The following is a 23736-nucleotide window of genomic DNA, read 5'->3' as shown; positions in this document are numbered from 1 at the left end:
AACGCTTGTTTTTATGATGATTTTTGTTTTAAAAATTAACATCATATAAAAAAGTTATAAACACTTTAAAATAATGAGGAAATTGATATGTAACTTGCATGTGGAGACGGAATATATACCATTACATTTATACCTTTAGTCCAAACTTAACGCGTGTCAATTAATTATAATTTATCACACTTCTCATTATTGTTTGTCTTTATAGAGTAACTCAATCCAGGGGGTAAAACTATATATAAATTACATTATGTCAACCCGGTTGCTAAAATTAAGCAAATCGACTTGAAAATGTTTGTTCCGATCGAATATAGGGCTATTTTGTAATGAAAAATAAGGGAAGCAAGAATCTAGAAGGAACATAAGGACTTATAGATATTTAACCATTCATCAAGTGAAAATGTTCGATTTGGGTTCCCACCCACAAATACTTTTATACATTTTAAAAAAACTTACAATATTAAATTATAAAAAAAAATAATAAAAAAAAAAGATCTACAAGGTAGTTAGAATTTAAACAACACTTTAAATGACAATTCAACTTGTCATAACAAGTATTTTACACGTAAATAAGATAAAATTGTAACTGAGCGGTGTTCGCCGCTGGCCATGTCATCAACTGAGCGCCAGAACGAGATCCACACCTCATAGTCTTAACAGGAAGTCAAAGGGAATATAACATTTTAAAATTGTCCAACAATCTTTATTTTAAAGAGAGAATATTCATAACTTTACGGAGAAAAAATAGCAATACAAAAATGGCACACAGCTTTAGTTTACAAACAAACACTCAAATAGATAATAGACCCTCAAAAAATAAAATTTGGCACAGACGTGCTACCGAGAATAAAAAATGCTCATTGATGCTTTACATTAGTTCTGCCATTTCCTGTGTGTAAAAACCGCATAAACCAATCACATATTAGAAATGTCAAAGATGATGGCATCGCAGATGTGCCAGTAAGTTTGACCATTTTGACATGACAAAATATTTGAAAGTTTCGGGTTCTTTTTACCAAGGCACTTAGGTGTGTAAACGAGTCGAGCAGCTCGACCTCAACTTATTTTGAGCTCTATATCAGTAGTTCAAGCTCTGTTGGTAAGAGATTTCTCAAACTCAAGCTCGGTCTCAGCTAGTTTATTATTATTTATCAGTTATTTAACTATTTTACTTATAATTAGGATTAGAATCATTTCAGAACTTCCAATAATTTAAAAATATTAAGAGCTCTTAACAACTAATCATTTTATTCATTTATTTTATATATTTAAAATATTTGAGGATAGTCTTATCATTTATTATATGTAAACTTATAATTTCATATATGTAAATTGGTTACTACACATGTTAATCACAAAATTACATATAACAAATGACAAGACTACCTTCAAATAATATGAAATATATATAATAAATAAATAAAATGGTTGGTTGTTAAGAGTTCTTACAGGTCTTAAATTATTTGGAAGTTCTGAAGGATCCAAACCCTATATAACTATTATATTTAGTTATTTTTATCATACTTATATTATATAACTACTTTTGTTATGTAGGAAACATTTATTATGTATTACATAATAAAAATAACTAAATTTATATAAATATGGTACGTTAAAGATCGACTCAATTCAAGCTTTTATTGAGCCGGTCTCAAGTAGCCCACGAGCAGCTCGGCTCATTTACATTATATAAATTAGACGAAAGCTGAATACATGTTTATGCAATTTAGCCAATAAAAATAAAGCAAATTAAACAAACAAAATACCTGAATTATTATTTCCTTTGGTGGTCTGTTGTGGGCTCCGCCTGACCCGAGGCGAACCATGCCTACCATTAACCGAACCGGGCAACGAGTGTCTCTTTTTCAAATAGCCTTCTTTACCGTGCACATCCGGACTCGATTTCGGTGAGTTATTCACCAAAGCTTTTGCCTTTGCAGACTCAGTAATTTGCATATAACTCGGTATAGAATTACTACTACAACTATCCCGAGTCTCCTGATTAACAACCGGTTCAGAACTTTGTGACCCAAACGAGTTCCTTCGGTTTGCGGGTTTACTCTCTCGAGGCAAGTGGTCCAAACTGTTTTTTAAACCCGACCCATGGTTCGAACTTACAGTTGACTTTGTACTATTTGACCACGCTTTCAGTTTTGTAGGAACCTTTTTAGCATTTTTGTTGTTTGAGATCTGGCTAGACGGTGTTACTGGGGACTCGGATTCTTTATGCATTGATGACTTCATTTGACGGCCCGTTTCGGGTTCCAGCTCAATGTGTTCATTAGATGTGTTGTAGTCGTATGTTTCGGATAGATTTGAAACGGAGTGAGTCAACTCATCGAGTTTGGATTCTTTGTTGGATTCAATGTTTCCAGCCTCAGATGGATCGGGTGAGTCGAGCATAGATGTGACTGAAAGCTCAGTTCCACATTCGGACCCACCAGTTCGACTATGGCCCAGTTTTAAGCTTTCGTAAACCGGTGGTCCTACAAGGTCAACAGTATGACTTTTATCCGCACTCCCATGTTTTTTATTTGAAGAATTGATGGAAGTAAACGACTTGTTGTCAGAAGTGAACTCCTCGAATCTTGACTGGGCAGCAATGAATGCAGCCCTTTTGGAAGGAGGGTTGGGCTTCTCGGGCCCGAGTCCAGGCCCATTAGTCGAATGTGTACTTTCATCAGAAAGATTATCAGACTTTTGTTCAGAAACTATGTTTTCAGTCTGGTTTTTAGTATCTATGACTTTGTCTTGTACTTGTTTAGGTTCATGTGGGTCCCGAAGTTGGGGCGAGGATACCGATGTCCATCTTTCCAACCATTGCCAAGATGAATCATCTTTTGATGGATCACATTTGAGGTTGATTTGTTTGGTTCTTGGTGTAGATTCCAGTAGCTTTTATAGAAATTAGATTGTTAGTTTCATATTAATTAAAGCAAATTGCAAAAGGCTATTGATATGGGTTGATTTTGGGTGAAGTTTAAAAAGCTTAAAGCCTTATATATTTAACACAGCTAGAAAATATCAGAATTTTCTTTTAATTGTTCTATTAAAAACTATAAAAATTATTTGTAAGATATAGCTTTCGTAAACATTTTTAACACATTAATTATTTAGAAAAAAATAACGGACAAAAAACTGTTTGTGGGTCGGCCCAACTCAAAATGGAGCGCATGAAGAATTGAAAATTTTTGGCACGAACCCTATTTGACCCGTTATTTGAGGTGCACAAACAGGATTCTGGGCCCGATTCGTTTGGGTTGAATCCGGGTCAGGTTGGGTCAACAAAAGTAAAATCGGGTTTTGGCAAAACTAGGTGATCTTTTGAGGGGGGAAAGGCACGGCTTAGACATGTATAAAACCTGGTTTTAGGTTTGATTCAAGTTTGACTGGGTTCAAAGCGGTTTCAAAGTATAAGGCTACAACCCAGTTTCAACCTATCGTTTAGGTCGGGTCCACCCTGGTTTCGAAATCAAGTCGGGTTCGCGGACAAAACTGGGTTTCGATTCCCAACCCAGTTGTTTTGTGCACCTCTGCCCGTTACCCAACCTGCCCGATCAGCCTATGTTGCCCCTTAGAATGGAAAGGTTAAACCGTTCAAGATAAGAAAAAAGAAAAACAAGCTTTATTACATGGATAGCGAATCGGTTACTGAGTAGCTTCTCAATTGAGATATATGTTGGATGTGTCACAGTTCTAGAGTCTTGTTTCCCCTGAAAAAAAAATAATAACATATAATAATTAAAGGTTGAAGCAAAGGCATAGATGGAACAAATTGGTTTGCAGGAATAATAAGTTTTGGTATTATAAATGATTTCCAATCATCAACATAAAACTATTTGCAAACATTAAAGTTTACCTTTTTTCTGGTAGATGTTTTTCCGAGAGGAACATTAGCGTGACGGGCGCGAACAAGAGCTTGCATCTTAACAATAGATTGAATGCAACGCAACATTCCAGCCGCCCGACAGCGAACCAAATGTCCTCGTACCACAGCTTGTAATTTCACAATTTCTTTATATCTTATCAGTTCTCTTTGAGCCTAAATAACACATGCAACCATAATTAACATATATTAAATCAATTCGGGCTTTATCAACTAGTAAAATATGTTGGAAATAGGATGGCAGATAACATACAGATCATAACAGGATTGGGTTTATACAGGTAACTTTTAATATAGTAGTATAGAACCACAAACACTTTTTTTGCAATTTTATATTATTATAACCTTTTACGCACTAACTATGACTACAAAGAATAGGCTTGTAAATGAACTGAAGGTAGTGAACCATTCATGAATCAGCAGGAAGTTCGTACATGTTTCTTTATTTAATAAATGAGTGAACATCAACATAAGTCTGGTTCGTTCATTTATGTTCGTCAACTTCTTTCAATTACGTTCGTTTATGTTCGTTCAATTTACTGGGTACGGTTGTTTTGTATGTTCGTTCGTTTATGTTCATTAGTTTACGTTTGTTTACGTTTGTTCATATATTCATTTTAAATTTTTAGGCCCATTACAAATTAGTCTAGTTTTGTAAAAATAAAATATCACCCATTACAATGTAGTCTGGTACTCTAGTTTTGTAAAACTAAAAAATATCACCCATCACAATTTAGTCTAGTTTTATGATTTTTTAAGGCCCACAAATTAGTATGGTTCTCAAAAATAAAATATCACCCATTACAATTTAGTCTGGTTTTAAAAACTAAAATATCACCCACTGCAATTTAGTCTAGCTTTAATGCTTTATGATTTTTTTAGGCCCAACAAATTAATGTTCACGTTACTTGTAATTGGCGTTCGCTCCATTATGTCGTTCATCTATGTTCAGTCCCGCTAGTTCATTTGTGTTCGTCGTCCATGAACCATCCGTTTATACTATTAACAAACGCACATTAGCATGCTTGTTTTCTTGGCGAACAACCACGAACATGAAAACCGTGTTCGTTCGATTGTTCGTGCTCGATCATTTGTTTGGTTAAAGTTAAACTAATGAACACGAATGTGCGCTGTTCAAAAGTAAATGGGTTGAAAGTGCTAGATTTAGATAGAAGTAAAAACATACCAAGTTTTTTCTAACAGCAGACTGGATGACGATGATGGATTCATCAAAACTGGAATCAAATTTAATTTCATCTTCATCAGCAGCTTCAGTGACCAAATTAGACACTGTATTGACCGTATTGCCCTTGGTTGTTGATGTTGACACCCGAGGCAATTCTTCTGTTGATTGATTTGAAAATGGTTTCTCAGACACAGAACTGACAGGTGCTTCATAGTTGATGATAACAGGTTCTAGGTTCTTATTCTCAGAAGGTATTTCAGTTATAATAGTGTTGGTAAGCTCTTTATGCCCTGATCTTTTGCGAAAACTCCATCCTCGTTTATCAGAACCTTTGTTCTGAATTTGGTTTAGCATAAGCTCAACAAGTTAGAAGAGACACACGCATAAGGATATATAATTATATACATATAGGGAGATGGAATTATGGAAAATAAATGTGTAAAGCAAAATACAGATAGTGTCCATATGTTTTTTTTAGGAGTATATGTAAAACACTAAAACCAAATGTCTCAATAGTGATTCAAATATGAGGAGTTGTGTGTAAGTGATCCTTTAATGCAAGATTAGGCATTACTTGATTATCATGTTTTGTATTATTCACAGGCTCTAGTATTAGAAGTTTTCAAACATTCAGTTTTAAAGCCATATGCCCGCTTTTACTTCCGATTGTTTAGAGATTGGGCATCCCTAAATCCCGGGTCAACCACACTTTGCCTAGTAAGAAAATGACAAATCGTGAGAGCCAGGTTCGGGATTTAGGCATGCCACATTCCCAACTTTGCTTAGTATAAAAGCCCATATATAATCAAATAATTCGATCGTTTATGGTTGGAAGCTCTAATCATAGTTAGTTGGTATTTTGGTAATATAGAAAATTAAAATCGATACATAATAATTAAGTAACTATTCACTGCCACGTGTCACAATTATGTAAGTGCAACCTACTTTTCCCGCTTCTCTTATTTCCCCTTTCACCCCTTTGTAAGATACAAATTTAAAGCATGAAATGCTGTATACAAAAAAGATTTACGAATTGTAACTATCTCTTTTTATATTCAATATTATTTGTTTTATTAAGTATTTACCTAATTTCAATCATACCTTATCTCAAATATCGTTTTATAATTCCTACATTTTCATTACTAATTATGTAATATTCCCTTTATTCAACCCATATAATACACATGTTTCTAACCTAGTAATAATACTAACAAATCAACAAGTAAATAAATTTAATAACACAAGATGAACTTAGTTGAAAACAGTTTACAAGATTTCACTTTTCAAAAATCCTACAAAAACTGAAAATAATAATAAAATTCTCAGCATCATTTTTCTATTAAGATATGGCAACTAAAAGAAGTCCTTAAGAGTAATTCAACCCTACTCACAAAATGTAGCAAATCTATACCATAACACAAATTATGATCTCAAAGCTCGGCTCGATAATAGTGTAATAAATTAGACTCGTTAAGCTTCGACGTGCCTAAACTTAACGATCTTCCCATACTGAGCAATGTTTTTGAGACCGGGCCGGTTCAGCCGGGATTTGGTCACATGACCGGTCCACATCTATGTAATTCGCCTGCTGCTCAAAAAACCAGCCGGACCGATAAGGTTCACCGGTCCAACCTGAGAACGGAACCGGTTTACTATGGGTAAAAAAAATGATGTTTTAACATTTTTCGTCATTTTGAGATGAAATTTGTTCATCCGGTGAACCAGTAGCCCGTCCGGTTTGCGGTCCGATCCAAAACATTGATACTGAGAATATTCGAGGTCGGGCTCGATAAGGCTCAACTCATTTCGAGCAACATTTTGCACTTACAACTGAATTATTGATGTTACAAAGATAGTCATTATCAATAATTAGGGTGTAATTGCAAAATGTAACAAATCTATAGCTTAATCTGAACCGAATCAAGACACAAATAAATACCTGAGAAGAAGCATTTAGGTCATCTCTATCGACAGATTCAGAGCTGGTGTTGCCACAGCCGATGATTCTGAAGCAATATCCGCTGGATCTTCCCATGTATTCTATTCAAATTTCACACTTTCGCCATTGTTAGTGAGAGTGAAACCCGGACGTGAACATTCGCCTTCAATTTAGCTATTTTTTGTGTTTCAATTCCGGCCCCTGTGTGTGTGTTTGTAACGGAAGGAAGATAATTTTATAATCCAAAACTTACTGTGACAGCGACTGCGGTGATACCGTGCTCTGAGTGGTTAAAACCGTTCCTTTTTCATGTCTATGTTAACGTAACATGTATAAGCAATTTCTCACCGGGTTATTAAAATTATGTGAGGTAAAAAGTGGTTCTGAGATAAATATTACTATTTATGGTTAAATTTGAATACACACACTATTGATCTCTATAATTTTTTAATATTTTTGAAAGTGGTTGTGAGTGAATGAGAGAGAAAAGGTAATGATAAAAGTATTATTTAATTAAAAAAGAAAGACTAAAGATGATATTTTTAGTGTACTTATATGATATATATGAATATAGGGTAGAGAATGGGTTAGGAATGCTCTAAGCATCTCTTTTTTTTTTGGATATTCTACAGACACTCCCACCAATTGCTAAAACCTATGCAGTTAATATCGGCGATATATCGCCGATATATCGGTTATCGGAGCCTGAAAAAATATCGGTCCAAAATATCGGTTATACTATCGGTCCCGATATTATCGGCGATAATGACCAATATATCGCCGATATTTTACTTTAGTATATCGGTTATATCACCGATTTTCTTGATGTGGCCATTTATATCTCCATAACTTGGAAAGGCTTTCAAAATCCGATTACCTGGTTACTATAGACGTATTTGGCGACCACTTATCAATCAAATAAAGGACTTGGACTGTTTATTCCGGCGACTTTTCACCGGAATCGGGAAAGAGCGGCGCTGGTAGGATGCAAGGAAGAAGACATGCGTTCAAGACATTTTAGGTTTAACAAAAGTTTAGGTATTTTAAACTTTACCCCTCTATTTTTCAATAATTTACATTTAATACTTTATATTTATAAACTTTTACATAAAAAGTTTAAAATTAGTTTGTATATTCTTACAATTAACCCCCTTTATCTTCACTAATTTACATTTGATTCTTAAACTTATAAATTTATAGATAAAAATGTATAAAAATAACATTATATACATATATATTAGTTACCGATATCTCACCGATATATCACTGTGAAAACCGATATCTCAGATATCGGTCCTTGACAGATATCCGATATTTTTCCGCATTAACTGCATAGGCTAAAACATAGCTCTATACGCCGCGTATAGCTCTATATGCGACGTATGAGGCGGTGTTTCTAGAAAACACCACCAATTTTGTCTTATTATGTTCTTTTTTATTTTATTTTTTTCTTTGATATTTTGTTATTATTATTATTATTATTATTGTTATTTATCATTATTATCATTAAATATTAATTATTTACTTAATACTTATTTTTATTTCGGTCAAAACAATTAACACATATATATACAAAAAATCAGTGTTATATTGATAAAGTATACAAATAAAAGTAAATACGATGACTTAAACCTAAAAATCTACAGAAAGTCCATGTTGATGCCCAAGTCGTCGTCCACGAACGATGCGTTGGCAACGTCGGCGTCGTCCTCTCCCCTGCGCCTAGCCCCCGAACCCTCGGCATCCACGTCATCGCCCCGTCCGCATCTCACGCCAGACATGCTCGCCTTGTGGTCAAAATTGGGAGTGGGTGGCGGTGGCATGAGATACTGCTGTCCAGACAGCTCCGCTGCCCGACTGCTAACAAGCTAGCTGATCTGGCGCGACATCCGCCTCATCCCCAACTCAAGGGCCTGCAACCTGGCGTCGGTGGCGGGATCTAGACGCACTGCGCGATATGTGCATGGAACGTGTTGCGGCGGCGCCTAACAACAAAACAATAAAAATGCGTCTAATACGAAGACGAATTAAAAGAAACAATAAAACGATAATATATTAAAACGTACCTGATATGCGGCTGGATCCTCACGTCCGTCACCACCGTCGTCCAAATCCCCACCGGCCGACGGTTTTAACCATCCTAACAACAGCATCATCATTATCACATCATCATCATCATCATCTTAACATAATCATCATCATCAACATAATATTAAAAAATTAACTCTATGTCGTGTCGGTGCGCGGGTCAAATCTCCTAGGCTCGTGTCGTGTGGTGTCGGTGTCGATCAAATATAGACTCGTGTTTGGATGCTTGGATGCTCGGGAGAGGGAATTCGAAATTTGAAATGAAGAGGCAGCTGAGCAGACGGGACCTAATAAGGTGATAAATACGCCGCGTATAGATCTATACGCGGCGTATTAGTCCTACTTTTATTATTATTTGTTTGTTATTTATTTATTAGTATTTATTATTTATTATTATTATTAGTTATTAATATTAATATTTATTTGTTATTTAATTATTATTATTATTGTTATTAATATTAGTTATTATTATTGCTGTTTATTATTATTAGTTATTAATATTATTCTTTACTTGTTATTTATTTATTAGTATTTATTATTTATTTATTATTATTATTATGTGTCTATCGATATATATCCATTGATACATTGTCTTCTACAAGCTGTCTAGATCTACGTAAGAGGATTCCCTTCGCCAACCCAGGTGTATCTGTTCGTAATCCTTCAGACGTTGTTCGTACCGTATTTTCCATTCGAGCGCCGCTGGTACGGCTTTTCTTACCCAATTGCGTTGCGGCGTAGGCATTGGGAAATCCCCTACCAGTTTGATATGTATCCAGTGATCACCTCCACAGTTAGCGATGCCTATAACCACTGGATCCGGAATCGAGTCAGGACCAAGTCTCAATAGGAAGTAACATTCGGTTTCATTGCCGTGTAGATTGACTAACACACACCTGTATGTTTGAGCAGCCACGTGCCCGTGACCGGGACGCTGAACCAATGACTTGGCGGCGCCGGTTTGACCGTGCTGGAGTATGGAAGGCTGGAACGAACCCAGTCGTACAATCTGCTATCCTCTTTGCTGAACATCGCCCTCCACTACCCTTTGTTCATTTCCAGCTCGATCAGCATTGCCCGCCTAACATCCGACTAGTATTTCTCATGCCTCCCCAAACCCATGGCGATTGCTCGGAAACTGCAGTTACCGTCTGGGCGTACGTCTTTGATGTCTGAGACGAACAGCTGTGCCCAGCTAGGAATGAGGCTCTTAAACATTTCTATCGTCGGTACTTGCGCTTGCGAAACCATCAAAGGAAACCTGAGGTGAGCTCCCGTAGGTTTCGATGTCTTAAGTCACCCCCGAGGAATTTTAAACCGTGGAGCTGACTGGGACAACGAACGAGACAGCGAGGATGGGGTGGGGGTTTCTTGGCTGGGCCCTTGTGACGAGGATGAGGTGTAGGAGCTGTGTCTGGCGAGATCTAGAGCGGGGGTGTAGGAGCTGTGTCTGGGGAGATCTGGAGCGGGGGTGTAGGAGCTGTGCCTCGGGGGATCTGGTTTTTTAGGACGCCCCTGAGGATCCTCTCTTATTTCGGGTTCCTTCTTTTTAGATCTCCCTGGAATAGCATATATGAGCTTCGCGAAAAAACTTTTCTTTTGATTGGGGTCATCTATGGATGATAGCGTATCACTGATGTCCCGTAGACCTGCTTCGTAGTCTGGCTCTTCGTTAGGCGGATAGGCCGGATCAAAATTAAGCCTCCTCCAGAACGGGTCAACATCCTTTATTGGGATACACGTGTCGTTATCTATGTATCCCTCAATCCGACAAGCACATAGAAGCCCCGAAGACGAATGCAAATGGTGGTCGCATGAAGCGCCGCCATCACGAATCATGTGTATCAACTCATACTCGTTCACAAGTAGCCTTAGAGCGTGAATCGACACCCTGTTTAGTAGCTTCTTCAGCCAAACGTGCTGTCGATGTCCTTCCATGACCCTTGGAACGGGAGTCTTGAAAAGATTTACTGATTTCTTTCATCTGCGAGTTGACCATTATAAGGACATGCCTGGCAATTGTGTCGAGCGAGTTGTTGCTTCCATTGAGGTACCTTTTTAGATTTGTGTGCTGGCTCTCAACTCGGTTCGTCGTAGTTTCGCTGTTCGTCGATCCAGCAGTCTACAAACTTGTGGTTGTATGTATCCAGCCAGCTGTTGCGAATGTATTGCTAGACCTCTGAAAAATAAGGGGAAACGTTAATGAGACGTATGTTGAGACGATTAAAAACTGTCAACTGATATGAAGGACTCACCTGCTCTATCGTCCCCTATCAAATGACGTTCCATGTTGAGGCGACAGTTGTCCAAAATTTGTATCGTCGGAAACTGATACAGGGCCTTCCACCAGTACGCGAAGTCCGTCCCCATATCCGTCCTATATAGGCCCTTAAATTTTCTCCTTATATTCTCGGATATGTGCCACCTACATAAATTTTTGGTGGCGTTAGGGAAGACCGCGTCGCAGGAGTTCATGAGGGCCTAGTCCGCATCAGTCAGAATCACGCGTGGCTCCATGCAATCATCGAGCATTTGTTTAAGTTTCTCCAGAGCCCAGGTGAAGTTCCTCTGCCGTTCCCTGATCACAAGCGCGTGGGCGATACAAAACGACTGTGATGTCGACGTCACACCGATAAACTTAACCAACGGCCAGTCGTACATGTTGGTGTTGTACGTCGTGTCAATCAACAACACCTTGGGGAACGCACGCCACATCTTATGCAACTTATTATGACAGTAGAAAATTTCCTCCGTCCTGTCATCGGTTTCAATCTCCCGCGTATAGAAAGTGAAACCGTTGCCTGCGAGAAAGTTTTCTAGCGCTTGCATTGGATTAAATAAAACTTTAGTAAACATTACAATCACGACAATTACACATTAAAACTACAAAGGTTTTGAACTATCTTCATAGGGGTATCGCCAAGTAAGGCATCCCTCCTAATCTTGGCGGTGTGGTTGTATATGTCCTTTATTACAAGTTGCACACCGGGAAACTTTTCGTTTAGGGCTGCTTTGATTTGAAGGGGCTTTAAGCCGGTCCTATGTAAACTCTCAACCATATCCAGCTGCTCGCTGTTCATTTTTCTAAAAGCCGCACACCCCTCCTTGAATTCAACGGGATCGTGGTTATGAGTCTCGTTTACCACTTGAACCCTCCAACATGCACCTCTCGAGTCGTACCTGTCCAGGATCTTAAACAGATAACATTTTTTTAATGCTGCCGGTACGTCTCACCGTCGCTTTTGTTTTGGGTTTGCTTCCACGATTGCTTGCAAGGTCCACACCGTTTTTCTTTGACCGCTGGACCATAACAACAAACCGATGCTCCCGTCCTCTAATTTTGACCCATTTCTCCAGCTCCTAGCGGCTCTCAAAAATCTGAAACAGTTTTACGCTATTTATTAAGCCGTTTATTAAATAAGGTACAAATAAATAATATTAACTTACAACATCTGTTTTATACGAAACCGTCACCTAGCGTATGCAGTCATCGTCGTACTCATCTTCGTTATTTGGGTGTACCACGGCATCCTCATCATCGTCATTTAGGTTTGCCCCAGCATGATCGTTTCGCCCGTGGTACAATGAAGACCGGGTTCCGTAAAACGAAACATTTGCTACTGGTGGCTTGTACGATGAGGAAGCCTGGCCTCCATAATCCGACTCGGCGGTAGGTGACGGGTACGACCGCTAACTACCGTAAACACCAGCTAGCTGATCTACATAGTCCGACACGAAGTACTCCTACAATGTATAAATTAGAAAATCAAACAACAGTGTTGGTGATAATAATAATAATAATAACAAAATTTTAATACCTACAATACTATAAAATTTATAATGTAGCAAGTGTTAGCAAAAAAAAAACTACCAACTTCATACTAAATAAATATATAACGAAACCTGGTTCAAGTTAGGTAATCACGACGTGTCAGACTGATCGTTAGCGGCGTAACCCGGCTCCTCCTCGGAAATAAATGGTTAAACCAAGACATTGTGGGTATATATATTAGAAAAAAATGTTATGTTATTTGTTGGTTGAATGAACGAGGGCTCGCATGTATATAATATAGTAAATAAAGGAAAGGAGGGGAAGGGAAGGGAGTCGGGCTCCAATAATTCATAAAAGCAATACGCCGCGTACAGAGCTATACGCCGCGCATTAGGGTATGAGTTGACAACCTAGCCTAGTTTTTCCGGCTAGGTTGTCAACAACACTAATACGCGACGTATAGCTCTATACGCGGCGTATTAGTGGGCTTTTCTAGAAAAACCCACCAGTTTGTCTTATTATGTTTTTTTTTCTTTTCTTTTTTTTGTTATTTATTGTTATTTATAATTATTTTTATTAATATTATTTTATTTATGAATAACATATTATTATTCGGAATTCGGCAAAGGGCGTTCAGTAGCACGACTTATTTGGGAAAATTGACATTGCGAAACGACCTTCCAATTTATTAGCTGTTATCGTTATAGACAACTTGATCAGTTATAGTGACTACCTTGGGAAAAACTAACAGTGCCAAACGAACCCTTTCTTGGATGCTTTCGGTATCGGCATCTCAAATTCGGCTCTTCGATTTCTTCAAACACCAACTGTCTTGACTATCCGCCACCACCGGCAACCGTAGTTGTGTTCACTCAAACACATTCCAGTCTTCACTAAGCTTAGGCTTAGGCTTATTATTATTTTTATGTTTAGTTGGGGGTATTCTAAGTTGATCATCTTGCGTATATTAAAGAATTATCGGCTTATATGTATACACACATTTATATAGTAGATGTGTGGTATAAGAATTCATTGCTCCGACATAACCAGCACCAGATCGAGATATTAGTTTGATGAGTTTGAATCTCTCGAATCCGCGGTATCCGCTGACGGCAGTGATAACGGGAGCCCATAGTTTGGACAGAGAAGTGGAAATTCGGTCATTGCTCCAACATAACGAGCACCAGATTGAGATATTAGTTCGGACTTACCTGAACCAGTTGACACATATGCTAACGTGGATTAGGCTTGGTGTTGACGCTAATATTAACACATTTGCTTAAAGCTTTCGTTATCACCAGCATAATACACAATGAAAGCACAAACTCAAACAACAATCCCTACAATAGCAATTCTCTTCATTATTTTTCTCTTCTTCATGTTTAGTACTCTCTCGTGTGAAAATAGAGAAAAATAATGAAGAGAATTGCTATTGTATGGATTGTTGTTTGAATTTGTGCTTTCATTGTGTATTATGCTGGTGATAACGAAAGCTTTAAGCAAACGTGTTAATATCAGCGTCAACACCGACCCTAAATCCGCGTCAGCATACGTGCCAACCGGTTCAGGTACGTTCGAACTAATATCTCAATCTGGTGTTTGTTATGTTGGAGCAATGATCGAATTTCCACTTCTCTCCAAAGTATGGGCTCCCGTTATCGCTGCCGTTACTGGATACCGCGGATCTGAAAGATTCAAACTCATCAAACTAATATCTCGATCTGGTGCTAGTTATGTTGGAGCAATGAATTCTTATACCGCACATATACTATATATATGTATGTATATATATACGCCGATAATTCTTTAATATACGCAAGATTATCAACTTAAAATACCCCCAACTAAACATAAAAATAATAATAAGCCTAAGCCTAAGCTTAGTGACGACTGATATGTGTTTGAGTGAACACAGCTACGGTTGTCGGCGGTGACCAATGGTCAAGACAGTTGGTGTTTGAATAAATCGAAGAACCAGATTTAAGATGTCGATAATGAAAGCAGCCAAGAAATTGAAAGTTCGTTTGGAAATGCCAGTTTTCCCAAGTAAGCCCCTCCAACTTATTCAAGATGCCCATAACAAAACCAGCCAATAAATTGAAAGTTCGTTTCGCACTGTCAATTTTTCCAAATAAGCCGTGCAACTGAATACCCTTTGTAGAATTTCGAATAATAATATATTATTGATAAGTAAATAATAATAATAATAATAATAATAATAATAATAAATAACATTAATAATAACAAAAGAAAAGAAAGAAAAAAAAAGAAAAAAGACCACAATAAGACAAAACTAGTGGGTTTTTTTAGAAAAACCCACTAACATAACCAGCACCCGTTGATATAATATAATATAATATAATATAATAGTATAGTATAGTATAGTATAGTATAGTATAGTATAGTATAGTATAGTATAGTATAGTATAGTATAGTATAGTATAGTATTATATTATATTATATTATATTATATTATATTATATTATATTATATTATATTATATTATACACTCTAAGTACGTACCTCCGAAGGTCTTGTGTCGGCGCCTGACACCCGCATCTGAATTTCTTGCGTACTCAGGTACCTAATAATAATAATAATATTTTAATACTAATAATAATATAAAAATTAGTATTTTAATAATAATAATAATTATGTATTTAGAATAATTTTATTTTAAGAAATACAATAATAATATTTTATTTTATTAACAATAATATTTAAATAACAATTATATTTTAATAATAATTTTAATATTTTAATTTTAATAATATAATAAAAAATTTAATAATAATGTTAACAGTACGAGAAACCTATTTTAAGTTTGGGAGGCCCGACGTACTAGGGTTACCGTAAAACAGTTCAGGCTCATATACGTGGTGTCTATATAGTAGGCATTGTGTAGTATACCGGTCGATGCCTAGACAAGTTTCAAATCGTTTTCATAACGGAACCCAAATTACAACTAAATATAGTTTACTTTTTAAAAAGTCACATAACAAAACTAAACCGGTTACCAAATCTCTGTCCTAACATGTATAACTATGTCCTAACATGTACTAAATAAAGATAAAACGAAACCTGGTTTTAAGTCCGACTGACCGTTAGCGGCGTACCTCGGCTCCTCCTCGTCCGACTCCGGAAATAAGTGGTTGTTGTTGTTGGTTGAATGAAGAGGGTGAGGGTGAGGGTGAGGGTGAGGTAGAAAACAAAAGAAAAGAGAAAGGATGGAGAGGGAGGGGAGGGAGCCGGGCTCCAATAAACAATACAAAATAAAATACGCTTCGTATAGGTAGGGGTGTTCAATTTCGGATATCCGAACTTCGGATATCCGAACATTTCAGATAGTGGATTTTACTATCCGAATCCGTATCCGAAATTTCGGACATCCAAAGTTCGAATATCCGAAATTTCGGATATCCGTTCAGATACTGAACCGGATATCCGAATTTTTAAAAAAAATATAGATTAATACTTATAATATTATAAACGAAGAGTAAAGCACACAATTTATCATCCTAGATTCTAAAAGGATTCATCCCCATTGTTATCTTCACAGCAACTACAGCAAATGCCACCACCATCTCCGGCCATGTACTGCCATCAGCCATCAAGAATCGTACCAACGTCATCTTCCCCACCTTATCCATTTCAGATGTAGATCTAACCTTGAAATCAAAGTCGCCAAGCTGAGATGAATAGAACCATGAAACCGTAGATGAGGAAGAAAGAGTTTTCTAGGTCTAATTTGAGATTCAGAGTGATGTTGGAGCCATGGTGGTAAACTGGTGGTGGTTGCCGGTCAGTGGCATGGTGGTGTATCTACTATGAATTGAACATGGATTTGGGAAGGGAAGAAATGAGCGGCTGAGGATGTACCAATGTAGGGTAGGGTTTTAGAAAGATAGATATATTTGAATAAAATAAATAATTAAAAAGATATTAAATTCAATATCGGATAGTTCGGATATCCGAACTATCCGAAAAATCCTAGAATTACTATCCGAATCCGAATATGAATTTTCGGATATCCGGGATTCGGATATCCGAAATTTCGAATAGTTCGGATTCGGATTCGGATAATTCGGATACGGATTCGGATTTTTTTGAATACCCCTATGTATAGGGTTATACGCGGCGTATAGGGTACGATACGACAACCCTATGACACGAGCTAGGCTAGGACGTCAAATCGTACCATAATACGCCGTGTATAGCCATATACGCGACGTATTGATAGGGTGTGGGGGTATCCCTAGCAGGACCCTTTTTTTTCTACCAATTTTATAAATAGTTTAGAATTCTTATTGTTATCATAACCTAGACCCTCTTTGCCAATAAATCATAATTCCCATTTAGAATTATGTGTTCTTTCACAAGTTTTTATTCTTTGACTTTTGTGCTTCAAAACCTTTAACCTTGATTATCTCTTCTTCTGTTCATCTTCTGAATATTTTTTTTTTTGTAAAATCAAAGATTATTATATCCTATACAAAATCCCTCAATCAATTTCACAGATTGAGAGAGTCTCGGTGGTTAATTTAATTCAGTCCCGTTTAAAGGCATAATAGTCAAATACTTTGACCATTCGCTTTCTTTAACTTCTGGTCAAAACTAGCTTTCGCACCAGAAGACTTTCATGTTTGTTTTGAAATTTTGAGTGTACTAAGTCAGATGCCGACTACCTACTCATATTTCGGACTCTAAACAGTACCGGCTCGTCTTAATATTTAAAATATCATCTCTTGAGTTTTACACGTCTTTTTGATTTGATTCTAGTGGCTATGTTCTCGTCTTTAATTATAGTTTACTATCTCAAAGTTCCAAGTTAGTTTGTTTCAGATCAATCAGCTTGCTTATGGCTCGGGACTCGTTTATTATTCTAATTTTATTATTTAGCTTACCAATTATTAAGGTGAGCAATCACTTGTAACACCCCGGCTTAAGCGGAAACGTCCGAGTGTGACGTACAGATTGCTCAAAACACTTGTGACACTATTACGTGACAATGTTATCATTAATTCATTTTAATCGCAATTGTTCAAGTAAACAAATACATTGAAAGAAAATACAACAAACATCAACTTGTCCATTATTTAAATATCCTTGTTCTAGTGTCTTCACCTATTTCATCCTCTAACAATCGTACATGTAGCATATATATAAAACACGGTCAACTAATTGAATAGCTGGTGAGTTCACACAAGTTTTATATAAGTACGTAAAAACCATACAATTCCATGAACAAGTGTAATAATCGCACATGTAATGTCCTTTCCAGTTGGTAACAACCAATGTACTCAGATCGGGGGTCCCTTTTCCACTCGTAACAAAATTCTCCTAAGTGTGGGGGGGGGGGGGAGGGGTATGAACATACTTATTGAGGCAACCATGAGCAATTAATCAAATAAACACACAAGTCCATTGTAAGACCCTGAATCCCGGGAATCCTACAGTTGGTAATCATATCCAAAAATTCTCAAAAATTTAAAGTCAAACAATTTCATCTCATTAAAAATCGTTTCAGAGTAATAAATAGCGGAAAATCACAAGTACTAAAACCAAGTTCCCAAAACCATAATTTAAATGTTTAAAGTAATAAATGAAAAGAAAACAGTTTGCGTATTAATCTTCGACTAGTTATGCCTTCAACCGTCCAAGTAGTCTCGAGCACGTCCAAGCGGTAAGCATCCTCCTCTAAACCTGAAACTCACACTAACATACACACAAAGTCAGCTTGAGCTGAGTAAGTTCAAGTTTTAATAATAGACATTTAAATAAATTATTCCAAGGGTTTAAATATAAAAACGGGATTATAAAACATTCCAAGAGTCTAAAATATAATACGGGATACGAACAGTGAGGCCATCATCAACACTAAGTATTCATACTTAGACATCTATATACATCCATATATTTATATCCCTATAAGTACCATCCAATTAATAACATCAGGGTCGAGCACACGTACAACCCAAACACGTAACATCCGATGATGATCATGCCACACGAGCCTCCCCCCTCACGGGTTTCTTAGGGCCCGCCACAGGATTTAAGAACCTGAGTCGTATAGTTTGGCCCGGCCAAGATCACCAATATATATATATATATATATATATGTATATAACATTCAATAATAACATTCAGGGCCGAGAAAACGTACAACCCCAACATGTAACATCCGATGATGATCATGCCACACGAGCCTCCCCCCTCACAGGTTTTTCAGGGCCCGCCACAGGATTTAAGAACCTGAGTCGTATAGTTTGGCCCGGCTAAGATCACCATCCATCCGTAACGCAACACGAGCCTCCTCACCCCGAGTCATCCCCAAGTAATATATTTGACTCGGTCGCGGTTTAACATACCAAACACGTGATACGGGCCTCCTCACCCCGGGTCTTCCCCAAGTAATATATTTAACCCGACCACGGTTTATAGAACGGCGGGCCTCCTCACCCCGGGTCTTCCCCGAGTAATATATTTGACCTAGTCACAGTTTACCAACACATACACATTCACATACACACATACACATTCATCTAATTCAAATATCCAACCAACATTATCATCACATACAATCCATAAATAATGGATAATCTAGGCATTCAATACTAGGCCTAATAGTAACCTCGAGCTTGGAGCACAAGTAATATGTATAACCTTATGGAATATATGACCATAAACGAGTCTAAAATATCCTAAGGCATAGAATATAATCCACTCATAGTTTTATAAATGCACAAATACAAATAAGGCTATGTAATACCATCCGAATAGTTGTAACGAGTAAAATCGTGTAAAATTGTATTACGGTGTGTATGCTAGCCCAAAACGTAAAAAGATTTAAAAGGGGCATCATGAACTCACCTGAAACGAGCCACACAAACACCAAAGAGTTTGAGAACTTCAAAGCCAATCCACAGTTTACAAGCCTGTCGGATTGCACACAAAGATTACTAACTAAACGTACCGACTCGTTTATCCTACGAGCTGTTCTAACATGATTTGATTGACCTAAAGCCTTGACATTACCAAATTCAATTACATCAGCCCCCAAGGCAATCCCGGGGACAAAGGGTTCCCAATTTACCCCCGAAAGTTGTTGACTTTATCGAATACGCGCGTTAACGGGTTGTTTACGCACTTTGATACCGACTCAGCCCCGTGTGGACCAAATTTAGTAAAATCACAGCCAACAAGTCCACACGACGCTACACGAGTTAGATGGGTCAGTAATTCGCAAGCACGATGCACAAATTACCAATAAACGCGAATTTGCGCCGTACCGACCCGTTTGAGTAACCGACAACCAATTCAGCCCCAATTACATAAAAATATAGTTTTTCACAGCCAACAAATCATACCGAGGCTACAACATCCGAATTGGTTGTTAATTCCCTCCAACAACGCGCTAGACGCAACAATTGACAAACTAGACAACCGAAACCTAGTCTTCACTTCATCAACAGTTGACCAATCTAACGAATGCCAAAACTCATGATACTAAAATATATTACACTAGACATACCTAAGAATATTAAGGAGCACAAACTTCAATTATAACAGCCCCGAAAGATGCGAGAAAGGGCAGCCACCGGTTAAGCCTAAAACGAACTTATCTATCAATAACGAATAAAACGTGCAGATTTTAGCATGCGAAGATGCATTTAATTACATAGGAAAACCTTTGAAATAAATTATTAAATTTTTACCAGACTTTAATAAATTTCTTAGGTCTATTAAAATATTTTTATTATATTTTTTTAATAGACACGAAAATTATAAAAATTCCTCCAACACAGCAAGGTACGTGCAGCTATTTCAGTGCGCAACAAAATGGTTTTATTTTTATAAAAATCATTACCCAGCCAAATTAAACGATTCCAATTGGGTTTGGTTCCTAAATCAAAATATTAACTTCCAGAAGTAGAACACTTCAATTTAGACTTGTCGAAAAAAGGTTATGATGTCGGGAAGACAGACCAGAATCCGTCATCCCGCATCAGGTTTGACACTCGATCTTATAAAATCATAAAAAGTATTCAAATCTCGTCCAAAATTACGTATTATACCTTTCTGGAAACTAGACTCAATGTAGAACATCATGGAAATAAGAATCGATCAAAAACAATGGGTTATCATCGCATTACAGACCCTACAACAAACGAATACGAATCTGTCAGCAAACTGTTATCATCAAAACTAAACCTTAACATGTTCAACAAAGGGTTTAATGGTAAAAAAGAGTTATACTAAGGTAAAATCGACCTTGAATTAGTCTCGGGAGGCCGGAGAATGGCTGGAACCAGCACGAAAATTGAGGAGGAAGGCTGGTGAGAGGCGCCGATCGGAACTAGGAGGAAGGAGAAGGAGTTTTAGGGTTTATGTTATAAAAATTTTACATCTAGGCCCTTCCACTTATAAATTATGGTGTCTTGGATTAAACGTTAAATAAATAGGCTTACAAGAAAGACAAAGAGGTCCCCGAGGAAGGCCAGATCGAGTCTCGGTAAAATTATAAACTCTACAACACATAGATCCTTTTAACGAAAATTTGTGGGCGTTACATCCATGATATGAATCACAGTTTTGTAAATGACTCGATAAACCATTGAATAGATAGGATATATATGCTATCCCAAAATGTATAAAAACGTTAAAAATGGGTGTGAGAAACTCACCCCGAAATCAAAGATAACTTGAAATATAATCCGAAAGCACAATAAGGGAACCGAAGCAACCGAACATCTCAAACAATAAATAAAGTAAATACGAAAATTTAAACTAGCTAACGGGATAATAAGAGTTAATTATTTATTGGGAATATGTATTATTTTATTATAACTTTTATTAGCGTTTTATGGCATTTTAATATTATATTATTTTTTTATGTTTTAACAGATTTTTAATGATTCATAATATTTTAATATTATAACTTTTAACACTAATATAAGAGTTACGATATTACAAGGTACTGCTTTTAATTAGTAATAATATCTCGAAGAATATTTATGTTAACGAATTAAAGTTAAAGAACTTAAAAGCTAGCGAATTATAAATCTATCTTTGACGGTTTAATGAATTAAGCTGACGAATTAATGTTTAACAAATTAAAGTTTAATGAATTAACATTACGAAATAAAGTTTATTGAAACTAATATTAATGAATTAAAGTTTATCGAAACTAATATTAACAACTTAACGAGAAGTGTTAATACATGTTTTGTACGTCTCGATCTTTATCAGGGTTTTTAATGTAATAGATTAATGTATAGGGGTTTTAATGTAAATATGGTTAAAAGGCCATTCGCTCTATTGTAAGTTACATTCGTTACTTCGTAACGAATTTAACACATTCGTCTAATTATAAGCTCCTTCGTTAACCCTGTTTAACGAATGAGATAACGAATGAGGGCCATTCGCTATCACTTAATGTATTAACGAGTAAGCTTGTTTATTCGTTAAATTTTTTGTAACGAATGACCTATTCGTTAAGTGAAGTTTAACGAATAGGGTCATCTTCCTATATATACCCCTGTAATCTATTTTATCTATAACAGTTATGATTTATCCTTGATTCTCTCTCGTCACTCTGTCCATTTTGTCCTCCCAAAACACACAGTACACACTAAAGTAATATCAACCTAATCGTATGGATAATCAACGAGATCATCGATGTAATCGTAAGGTCTAGATCCATTACGTGCTCTTTCAAGTGGTATCAGAGCTTGAGACCTGATCTTCGATGATTCTCTTGATGCTAATTGTATAATTCATTGTGTAATGAACTCAATTCATGATGAATTGATCGGAATTGATGTATAATTGAGTTTGATAGTATGGTTTGAGTTCGGAATGGTTTGGTAAATTCAGAGTGTTTAGTTGAATGGTTTGATGGTTGTTTGTGAGTTCAGACTAGTTTAGTGAGGTTCGGATTTGGTTTGGGAACAAGTTGGATGAAGATTTGAACACTCATTCATTATGATGAAGACTAATTCGTTAAGATAACTGCCCATTCGTTCATACTTAACTACTCATTCGTTCAACCTCATTCGCTAAAACTCATTTGTTCAACCTCCTTTGCAAAAACTCATTCCCTAAACGAATATTGATCCATTCGTTAAGCCATTCATTTGTGAAAATCTTTAACAAATATCACTCATTCGTTAAAGTAAGTCTCATTTAACGAATATACTTTATTCGTTAATTTTCCATTCGTTACTTAGGGTAAGGTATTAACGAATATCTATTCATTCGTTAATCATCTCATTCTTTACTGTGATCACATTCGTGTGAACAGTAAGTCTAAGTTTAAAGTTTTACAAGTTTAGTCCCTGAAGTTTAACCAGTGTTCCATCATGACTTCGCAAAACATGTCTTACTATGTATTAGCCTCTCAGAATGTATTACTGCAGCAGATGCTAACCATGGATAATGAAATTGGAAGTCACAACAAATGTCCCAAATTGTTGAAATTGTCAGACTTTGCTCGCTGGGAACCGAGGTTTTGTGCTCACTTGGGATCCGTGCATCCAAGTAGTGTGCGTTTTCTAGACGACGTGTATGTGGCACCTTTGGTAGGTAGTGACAACATGGGATGGACACCAAAGGAATTCAAAGAGTATGAAACTCGAAATATTTTGAGAGTGAAACTAAAGCCTACTCAACTCTTACCACATTACCAGAACAAATTTTTCATCAATACAGTACAATTAAGATTTGTGCTTCTTTGTTCACAACTTTGAAAACAAGAAGTTTGGGGAACACACTTGAAAGTAAGAAGACACTCGTAAAATTTCAATTTAGAAATTTTATTTTGATATAAAATGAGACAGTTGAAGAGATGATTAACCGATTTAGTCATT

General features: G+C 36.7%; 1 protein-coding gene across 1 annotated transcript; it reads right to left on the bottom strand.

Annotated features, from left to right (window-relative positions):
- Positions 1-1691: 1691 nt before the first annotated feature.
- Positions 1692-7110, bottom strand: LOC143573459 (protein IQ-DOMAIN 32-like). Its single transcript, XM_077058330.1, has 6 exons — positions 7009-7110; positions 5070-5405; positions 3857-4039; positions 3630-3710; positions 1764-2892; positions 1692-1702 (listed from the first exon to the last, which is right to left on the bottom strand). Exons 1-6 carry the CDS (start codon positions 7102-7104, stop codon positions 1692-1694), a joined length of 1836 nt encoding a protein of 611 aa, XP_076914445.1. The 5' UTR covers positions 7105-7110.
- Positions 7111-23736: the final 16626 nt, after the last annotated feature.

Source organism: Bidens hawaiensis, unplaced genomic scaffold, assembly GCF_021521415.1.
Source record: "Bidens hawaiensis isolate Kalapana, Puna unplaced genomic scaffold, B.hawaiensis_p1.1 tig00026432_1, whole genome shotgun sequence".
Taxonomy (NCBI): Eukaryota; Viridiplantae; Streptophyta; class Magnoliopsida; order Asterales; family Asteraceae; genus Bidens; species Bidens hawaiensis.
This window is presented reverse-complemented; position numbering and strand designations above follow the sequence as displayed.